Raw genomic sequence first — 10245 nt, forward strand, 5'->3', positions numbered from 1 at the left:
AGGCTCTCCTGCTGCAGATACTCTCTGCAAGGTAGCGGCCAGTTAATGACAAAGGACAAGATACCCAAATGATGATTCTGAGGCTGAGGGAAGCTGGAGCCCAGCTGCAGAGAAGCTGCATTTACTTACCTACCGTGCCCTTTCTGTCATGAAGCATGATCGGCAATATCTAGGATGGGTACGAGTATCCCGGGGTGTCCAAACACAACCGAGTTGCTGACGACGCTGCCGCGCCCCGGATCCGGACTCCGGTGGCCGCTGGGACGATTAAATTGATTTCGCCAATTCGGACCAAATTTAATTTACATATTATTTATCGCCACGCGTTTCCGACGAATTATTTTAAATATAATAACCGGGGATACGTCGGAACTCCGAGATGTGCGTGGGTATCATATGTGCCCGATGTACCAGGCAGAGTTGGTACTTGGTTGCCGCCTGCCGGTTGGTAGGGTAGACCTCATGTATTCAAGTTTCAATATTGTCCACAATTGTAACGAGTATTCGTAAAACATGATTTGTGCTGCTGTAGAAGCTAGCTCGTCGGTATGTGGTAAGTGGTAACTGGTACCCGACTTACCTACTGTCGCTACTAAGTTCTCTATGGGGACTATAGGTCGTAGTGCCGATAGTAGGGCATATAATATATATGCGTGTTATAAAATATAATAATAATTATTATTACCGGTTGCAGGGAAGCGCAAATCCTTGAAATGTTACAGGAATCGGACAGCTTCTCATTTGAAAACTCTGAGACAAATGCAGATCAATTTGTAAATATTAAATGGTATGTTGTAATAAAAGTAGTCAAATAAACCGTAACCTCCTCAAAACTTTTCCTTCAAACTTTTCAAGCTGCCCTCCTCAAAAGATTGTGCCAGTGTCCATACTGTTCATCTGTCGTGGTTTCCAGCTGGCAGCAGCTGCTGTTACCTGGGTGCCCGACCTTTGCGCGGGGTTCGTGACGTGCTGCGGCCTCAACGGGATCAACGGGAAGACACTCCAGCAAAGCCCTGCGCACGCACTGCAGCAGCGATTCTTCGCCTTAATTGAGGCCGGCTCTGCCCCATTTCCAGTGGGCATAGGACCAGGGAACTTTGGCGCCTCATTCAAGGCGGCCAGCGAGCTTCTGGTCAAGAACGGCGCCCTCGGCCTGTCTTCCCATCACGGCATCCACGGCAACACGGACGAGCGGGGGATCAACGGGGTGGTGGAGCGGTGCCACAAGATTGCGCTGTACGACGTCACTGCGTCCAACTTTGAGGTTGCAGTGCTAGATGATGGATCTGCTGAGGATGCTTAGTGGCTAAAACAAATGTTCGTTGGTTTGTAATATGTATTGCGAATACACGTCCATGAAGTTGCCATGATCAGTCCGAACACATGCTTCATAGTTCATTGTCTGTCAAGCGATTCAGTGGTCTTCGATCCACTAGCCGATAAAAACTACACTCGCCGTGGGTGTCGGCGTATAACATATATTTCTAACTAGCTAGGGAGGGTAACATATTACGGCAAACTATCAAAGTATACGCTGAAATGGGCAAAGCAACCGCAGTAGCAACAACAACAACAGCAGAAAACATTAGAGGCCAGGGTGCAGCAGCGAAAGCACGGAGAAGGCGGCAGCAGCACAGAAAGCCAGCAAGGGGAGGGCCACAGTAGCAATGGGGCAGGGCAGCAGCAGCAGCAGCAGCAGCAGCAGCGATGGGGGGGGGGGGGGGGGGGGGGGGGCTGCATGGGGGGGCAGCAGCAGCAGCAGCAATGGGGCAAAAACAAAGCAGCAACACCAGCTGCAACAGGAAAGATTAGAGGCGAGGGCTGCAGCAAGAGGACAGACAAGGGCGGCAGAAGCAAAGAAAGCCAGCAAGGGGAGGGCCGCAGCAGCAATTGGGCAGGGCAGCAGCAGCAGCGATGGGGGTGCAGCAGCAGCAGCTAGCAGCAAAGGGCGAGAGCAGCAGCAGGAAAGAGTAGAGGCGAGGGCTGCAGCAAAAGGACGGAGAAGGGTGGCAGCAGCAAAGAAAATCAGCAAGGGGAGGGCCGCAGCAGCAATGGGGTAGGGCAGCAGCAGCAGCAGCGATGAGGGTGCAGCAACGGCAGCAAAGGGGGAAAGCAGCAGCAGGAAAGAGTAGAGGCGAGGGCTGCAGCAAAAGGACAGAGAAGGGTGGCAGTAGCAAAGGAAAGCAGGAAGGGGAGGGGCGCAGCAGCAACGGGGTAGGGCAGCAGCAGCAGCAGCAGAACAGATTAGAGGGGAGAGCAGCTGCAACAGGACGGAGCAGGGCCGCAGCTGCAAAGACCGGCCGTGAGGGGAGGGCCACAGCAGCAATGGGGCGGGGCAACAGCAGAAGCCAAGGGGCAGGGCAACAGCAGAACAGGTTATTAGGGGGAAAGGGACGAAGCAAGGCAGCAGGAGCAGAGAAAGGCAGCGAGGGGGGGGCAGCAGCAGCAATATCGCGGAGGCGGAAACGGGAAAGTAGTGGCGAGCAGCCGACGTGTTTCGCGCCAGCCGGCCGGCCGGTTTTGCAAGCCCAGCATAGCCCATAGTGTGAAATTTTCCGAACATGGTGCAGTTTTTCTGTGGGGCAGTTGCCTGCATCGCTGCCCCCGCACATCGGCACCGCTGCCTCTGCAGCTGCCCGCAGCCCTTCTTTTGTGGGCTGTAGGCAGCTGCCTGCATCGCTGCCCCTGCCTCTGCAGCTGCCCGCAGCCCTTCTTTTGTGGGCTGCAGGCAGCTGCCTGCATCGCTGCCCCCGTGCCTTTGCGCCGCTGCCTCTGCAGCTGCCCGCAGCCGTTCTTCTTTGGGATGCAGGCAGCTGCCTGCCTCGCTGCCCCTGCGCCTCTGCGCCCCTGCCTCTGCAGCTGCCCGCAGCCCTTCTTTTGCGGGCTGCAGGCAGCTGCCTGCATCGCTGCCCCCGTGCCTTTGCGCCGCTGCCTCTGCAGCTGCCCGCAGCCCTTCTTCTTTGGCCGGCTGCAGGCAGCTGCCTGTCATGCTGCCCCTGCGCCTCTGCGGCGCCGCCTCTGCAGCTGCCCGCAGCCCTTCTTCTTTGGCCGGCTGCAGGCAGCTGCCTGTCATGCTGCCCCTGCGCCTCTGCGGCGCCGCCTCTGCAGCTGCCCGCAGCCCTTCTTTTGTGGGCTGCAGGCAGCTGCCTGCATCGCTGCCCCCGTGCCTTTGCGCCGCTGCCTCTGCAGCTGCCCGCAGCCCTTCTTCTTTGGGATGCAGGCAGCTGCCTGCCTCGCTGCCCCTGCGCCTCTGCGCCGCTGCCTCTGCAGCTGCCCGCAGCCCTTCTTTTGTGGGCTGCAGGCAGCTGCCTGCATCGCTGCCCCCGCGCCTCTGCGCCGCTGCCTCTGCCGCTGCCCGCAGCCCTTCTTTTGTGGGCTGCAGGCAGCTGCCTGCCTCGCTGCCCCTGCGCCTCTGCGCCGCTGCCTCTGCAGCTTCCCGCAGCCCTTCTTCTTTGGCCGGTTGCAGGCAGCTGCCTGCCTCGCTGCCCCTGCGCCTCTGCGCCGCTGCCTCTGCAGCTGCCCGCAGCCCTTCTTCTTTGGCCGGCTGCAGGCAGCTGCCTGTCATGCTGCCCCTGCGCCTCTGCGCCGCTGCCTCTGCAGCTGCCCGCAACCCTTCTTCTTTGGCCGGCTGCAGGCAGCTGCCTGTCATGCTGCCCCTGCGCCTCTGCGCCGCTGCCTCTGCAGCTGCCCGCAGCCCTTCTTTTGTGGGCTGCAGGCAGCTGCCTGCATCGCTGCCCCCGCGCATCGGCACCGCTGCTGCAACTGCCCGCAGCCCTTCTTTTGTGGGCTGCAGGCAGCTGCCTGTCTCGCTGCCCCCGCGCATCGGCGAAATTCAATGAGGGAGCCGCTCCCCCGGGTAACCCTCCTAGTCCGGGGTACTTCTCCCGCTTCCATAGCCCCACCCCGTTTTAGCTACTCGTACCCAGTCGTACCTAACTCATTCTGGTTGGATGCATCTGCACAACTTTTACAAGCCTCTTGACAAGAAAAACATGATTGGAAAAGTTATAATCCTTCTTAACACTAGAGAATCAGGTCAAGGATTTGCGCTTCCCTGCAACCGGTAATAATAATAATAATAATAAATAAAATAATTCAACAATTATTATTACATTTACAGGAGCCACCTTCTCCCGGGGGTGGAAAAACAAACATTGAGAGTCAGGACCATCCCCGGATCCCCCCTCCTGCCTCCAGGCTCCAAGGTTTTACACCTTCATAGGGATACTTGCTGCACAGTATTAAATGGTCCTCGGTCCTGCGGCATATTTATATAATTTAAAAATCTAGCACAGCCGGTCAGCCATTTATTACCACTACGAGTACTCGTAGTACTTACTACTATTATAGATAGTGGCCTGGCCCATACAAGTATACATAACAATGATGTCAGTAGACAGCAGGGTACCCGAAGTAGATCACGCCTCACGGCATGACGGCAACAGTGGCGCTATAGGTAGGTAGGTGGCTACGCGAGTACAAGCGTTGCCTTATATTAGACAGATCACTCCACGCAACGTTGTACACAGAGCAACCGATCCCAGGATCACGACCATCTCGAGAAGATATTGGAGAGGGTCCATCGGAAAGAACACGTTTATTTGCAATGTCCACGCAGCAAGGCAACCTCCGAGTGCTGCTTCCAGTGGAAGTTACGGATGATCTGATGACTCCGTTGCGCATGCTGATGCTCCCCACTACTGTGACTGGTGCGACAGGATCGCGGCGCCATGTTAGCATCGACCTCACATTCGCCAATCTCGGGGTTGTGGAATGCATTGTCTCGGAGCAGCAGCTGTTTGCAAACGAGTCCCCCCTGTCCCCTGCATATGGTGATTTGAGCATGGTCAAGATGGAGATGATATCAAAGATGTCCGAGGTGGCCGATTCTCAAGGAATGGATAAAGCCTTGATGGAGTACTCTAAGCCGTGTTTGCCCGCACTAGCTACGGAGACTTGGGAGAAGATCGCGACTTTTATCGACGACATCCCTATTGTCGACCCAGCTGCGAGTGCAGCTTCCTGTGGCTGTAGCCTGTGAGCTGGCCTGTTGGGAACACCGACGCGAATGCTTCCTGGCGCATCGACGTCGTACCGTCGATTTTTCGCAACATACATCATCCAGATTGCAAGTTACATGCCCGTGTAAAATGTACATCCTCAAGCTAACTACAACATGTGCTGTACGCCCTCGAGCCGGCTGAGAGAGCAGATGGCGTCATGACGTATATGCGACTCATGACTGCAGAGCGGCGTAGAATCACACCACGCATTTGCACTGCCATGACACTGTCCGTATCATAAAGGGAGTATAAAATGGATCGAGCTGGAGATTAAACATGCATCATGTCGCGCTCAGACATCCAATTAGAGGGTGAACTTGAATGTCACATAAAAACCTGGAGCTGTACCCATGATTTGCATCAATCCGGCAACTCGGTATTGTGACCTGTTGTGTCCTCTGTAGGAGTCATTGGGGCTCCCGCGCAAAATTAGAGGTAAGAAATTTTAGGTGTGTTGATTTAATTTCCTAACTCTGCACCATGGAGCATGCATAGATGTTGGCAAGACACTGTGCTGCAATGTCTTTATACACCTAGTGCCCTGCCAGGCGTTTTACTCCCACTAGTGCCCTGTCCTGGATTGATCATCCTGAAACAGCTACCACGAGGGATAACCAGGTTTAAAACTCGTGTACATCAGGGGACTGTAGACGCAAACCACTAGACCTCAGCATTCCACCCTCAGATTATACTTCTAGGACAAGTGAAGGGGTGCTATGCTAAGGCCTGGCTCCTCTTCCTGCAGGCAGTCCTGCGGGAAGGCATGTAGTGCTTTGGTAGGTTCGACCCGTGTGACACATGTAGATTACACAGAGTACATGACCAATATGTACTCTGTGTAATGATGGCACTGTGTAACACTATTTAGGGAGGGACATCCTAGCAACCGTATTGGAAGGTGTGTGGAGCCAAGGAGGCGGTGGTTCTGGCAGTGCGTACGGGGAGCATGTCCAAGGTCAAGGGATGTGGTGCAGATCAGGTGTGAGGGGTTGGAGAGTGGGGCAGGTGGTACAAAAGACGCTTGGCATGTCGGCTTGCTTGGCTCGGCAAGATGCAACTTCATCTTCAGAATACTGGCTATTGACAACCACAAAATTAACGTAGCCACTCTATGGTGCAGCTTAATATATATGAAGTTACAGGCAATGTAAGGGATCACACTGAAAGGAAAACTGCCTGCCACCCCATCGGGTAAGTGCGAGGGGCAAGAGCTGCAAGAGTTGCACTGTTGCAGCTGTGTAGCTTAATCAGGCTGGAACGTAGCACAGCAGTGCTGAATCACTGGACTGAATCGCAGGGCACCAAACGGAGCCCCGAACCATTTGCCGTGCTAACTTGCTGTAGAGCATTGCTGTTCCTTGCCCCGTGCAACTTGACCGAGCATGCATTGTAAAGTCAGGCAGCATTCACAGAATCCTGCCATAGATAAATCTTTCGACGCCTTCATGTGTGGACGTCCTCATATTCTCAAACACTAATATGGCTATGTTTGCCTTCTCCCATGACTGGTGCAGGAACCAGCTCTTGGTACCGTCATTTGCTGTGCACTACCTGTAATGATGGTCATGTGCTGGATTGTTCTTTGGGACATGCACAAACACTTTCCTGCGTGTTGACCAGGCCAAGCTTCCTGTCCGTGCATGCAGGTACGTAGTTGATGTTCTAGAAGTGTACTGCTTCTTTTCGTATCATGTAACGGACCAAACATGACTGTCACAATTGCATATGCCTTGGCGCTGACCGTCTTATGTGCGTGATAAGAACAACGACATAAAACATGGTTGTAGGCACATTGGACAGAACAGTTCACAAGTTACAAACAATGTGACGCTGCATCGATCTGCATGTGACTGCGGCATCGATCATGTCGCGCCATGACTGTTCAAAAGCAGGGCATAAGATTGCGCAGATTAATACGCGGGCCACCTTCACAACACATGGAAACACAGAGGAACCGAATGGGGGCATAAGGAACTTGACAGTCAGTGCTGGTGAGAATTACAGTATATAGTACATACTCCACGCGTGTATCGACATGACGTGCAGATGATTTGAGTTGTGTGCATACAGTATCAAGATCCGGAATGAGCAGGGGGCTGTGGCAGTGCTACCCTTGCCGCTTCAGGGATTGACGATGAGTTAATTTGGAATCCTTAAGTTCGGCGGCGCGCATGAGTACAGAAGCACTTAAAACTGATGATAGCATGACGTCGACCTGTAATCAGAATGAATGTTCTGCATAAGAGATGAGGTGCTTGCAACATAGACACTGTGAGCATGGCACATACAGCTACTTGCCTGGCGTTTGATGGTCTCCTCAATGACAGCATTTTCGGCAGCTGTCCAATCTCGAAGCACCCAATCCCCACCATCTTCCATGGAGTTTCCAGCAAGTTGTGTCTGCCAGGAAACATGAATCAGATAGACGGCCAACAAAATGCATTTACAATATCGGAACCCGAGTCAGAAACTGGACCTGAGAAACCAGAGAGAGGCAATCACACCTGTATATAGACATCCTGTTCGCGTCCAGACAGCATCCTTGTCCGGGCAGTTTCAAACGAGACCTGCAGTGTATCACATACCAAGTGATTGCACAAACGTATACAGGCATGATCATAACTGGTAAGTGCAGTAGCAGAGCAGCCAACTGACAATTTCGTTGAGGATCAACATGCATTCATACCATGTAAGGGTTTGCTTGTGGGCGCTGTCTGCGGACCAATGCCAAAGCCTCCTCCTTGTCCATGCCCAACATCCAAATCAAATAAGCCACCACTGACAGATTTGCTCGGTTGATTCCTGCACAGCCGTTCCGCAGCCACTGCAGTTGAGGTCGTGTCCTCTGCGGGATGGCACAATACTGATGGCACTAGCAGTACTGCTTCGATTCTCAGTGGATCAATGTGATACTGCTACATGCGCTGTGGTGTCCGCCTTGTCTGGCGTCTCTCATACACAATCCCTCCAACCTCCCAACTAGGTGCACCTGCTGTACAGTGGACGTATGTCTTGAGCCCTAGTGCACGGCACAGGCCGATCATTTTGCACATCTCCGGCAGCATCAATGCCTGCACAGAAACAAAACAAATGTCATCAATCTCTGAACTCACCCAGGTGCTTCATAAGAATTTCCTGGCGCGATAAGCAGGGACCCTTTGGGTATAACCCATCAACGGAACAGGTACCTGATCAAGACGATCGAAGTCTCGGACAGGGACTCGCACAATGAAGACACCTAACGTATGAGCCATATTCACGACGGGAATCCAATCTATCCCCATGGCTTTGTGGCAATCCTGCACGGGACGAGCATGTGGCAGACAGAGTCGGTGGCAATGCTCCAACACATCTAACGAGTGCAGCAATGCCCAGCATGGGCAAGGTGCCATACAAACATCGTGTAGTTGAAGGCAAACTCAGCGGGTCTTACATCAGACTGCAGGCAAACAACTGCTTCCACGCCAGCTTCTTTGACAAGCCGTTTCATGTCCTTCGCATCCCTTGGGCACGACCCAACGATGATACCTTCGTGAACGTAGTCCCAATTGAGGGTCCACTCCCACTGGCCAGGGGGAGGGGGATCCCCACCCTGAGGAGGTCTGCCAGGTCATGCATCGTTCAGAAACATCTACTGCTCCTTCTAACCAGCCTCAGCAGGTGGAACGAGGTCGGTTAGGCCTGAATCATGAAGGCTTACCGGATTGACGTAATGTCGATACCGGCTTCGGCGGATTCCTTCTTTCTTAGGTCGTACGCCTCCTTCTCGGAGTCTGCGGGGCCCCCATTGGTCTTCGAGTCTGAGTTCTCCCCACCAACTGCCATTGGAACTACGGAGAGCGCCTTGCGATGCGCGTAGAGCTCAACCAGTACGCTTCGTGCTCTCCGATAGTCTGTAGCCAATAGGATTCAGACCGGGAACGATCACTGCAACTGAGTACAAACGCACTCCCCGGTAAACTTGCCTCGTCTTGGGAAAAGCGTTTATTAACTGTGAGGGAGCATAATATGCCATACTCACCTGGGCCTGCCTGAAGCCTGACACATGGGCGAAAAGCCGATCTGGGCGATCTGGAGAACCAGCACTCACGAATCAGACGTTGTACCGACATGTTGTCCGTGCCGAATTCGGAAGGCACACTGCTTTCTTCCAAGGAATGCCTTAATGGCGCAGTCAGATTCTATCTTCCGCTGAATCACGCAGTGCAGCGCTCCCAGAGTTGCGAAGGCCAAGGCTGATAGCAGCGAGGACCACCTCGCGAGTCGCAGTGATATCTCCAGCTGTGTGGCATGAGTAACGACTAATGACAAGCGAAGTACTGTATTATATATCTATCGCCACCTACTCGAACCTACTCGATCCACCTACTCGATCCGCTGACCGCTATCTACATGGCTATATATATCCTTATATATAGATAGGATATATCGATTTAGCACCTGCGTACGCTACTCATACCTATCGCTACTTAGCTCTACGAGTACCCTACCTATCCATTTCGGGCGGTGAATGGTGATCAGCTAGTGATCACCACACTCAGATAGGGGATTGACCAGTCAGTGACCTGAGTGACCAGTCATTGATCTGAAAAATCTGACACAGATCACTGGTCAATCCCCTAATTTTAACTGTAGTGATGTAGGGTAGGTACGAGTACTACGTACCCTACCTACTAACTACCCCAGAATACTTTGGGTGATCAGTGATGTTGTTTGCACCCAGTGGTTTCATCTTTATTTGCAACCAGCCGTAACTCGTAAGTAAACGTACCGAACTAAACCCGAAAACCCCTATACCTCTAACCCATAAAACCCTAGAAGGATGCGCTCACTCGTCCCACTGCCGCCCCACCGACCCCGCCGGGGGTTCGAACCTGCGTCGCACCTCCGGCCTCCGCGCCCCCGTTGCGAGGCGAGTGCTTAATTAGCGTGCACAGCGTCACGCACCATGCCGTGCAGTGGTATTCTGTTCCTCCTCGCATTTCGCCTCTGATTTGCAGATTTCCCGGACTTTCTGGGGAGTTTTCTATTTTTTCTATGGCTTTCGGGAACTAAATTTCCGGGGTCCGTAGATCATGCACGAAAATGTTGGAACTGGGTTAGAATCTGTGGAATGTTCATTATTACATATCTAAGTTACATCTAGTACAACTATCTACTCAGGCATCATAGGCAATTAAGG

The 10245-nt window shown here is 53.1% G+C and overlaps 1 protein-coding gene across 1 annotated transcript; it reads right to left on the reverse strand.

Moving 5' to 3' along the window:
- Positions 1-7147: 7147 nt before the first annotated feature.
- LOC142357677 (uncharacterized) lies at positions 7148-10045 on the reverse strand. The gene is made up of 10 exons (XM_075409235.1): positions 9938-10045; positions 9629-9648; positions 9085-9224; positions 8764-8956; positions 8497-8665; positions 8252-8362; positions 8053-8134; positions 7750-7865; positions 7568-7630; positions 7148-7463 (listed from the first exon to the last, which is right to left on the reverse strand). Exons 1-10 carry the CDS (start codon positions 10043-10045, stop codon positions 7251-7253), a joined length of 1215 nt encoding a protein of 404 aa, XP_075265350.1. The 3' UTR covers positions 7148-7250.
- Positions 10046-10245: the final 200 nt, after the last annotated feature.

The sequence above is a fragment of the Convolutriloba macropyga genome, unplaced genomic scaffold, assembly GCF_964194025.1.
Source record: "Convolutriloba macropyga unplaced genomic scaffold, txConMacr16.3 SCAFFOLD_3117, whole genome shotgun sequence".
Classification (NCBI taxonomy): Eukaryota; Metazoa; Xenacoelomorpha; order Acoela; family Convolutidae; genus Convolutriloba; species Convolutriloba macropyga.

Excerpts from the sequence above, each read along its gene's own strand:
- LOC142357677 (XM_075409235.1), bottom strand. The coding sequence starts at position 10,045 with ATGCGAGGAGGAACAGAATACCACTGCACGGCATGGTGCGTGACGCTG. Across the intron at positions 9,225-9,628 it reads ATCAATGACTGGTCACTCAG|GCATTCCTTGGAAGAAAGCA; the intron begins GTCACTGACTGG and ends TGCGCCATTAAG. Across the intron at positions 8,957-9,084 it reads CAGGCTTCAGGCAGGCCCAG|ACTATCGGAGAGCACGAAGC; the intron begins GTGAGTATGGCA and ends TATTGGCTACAG.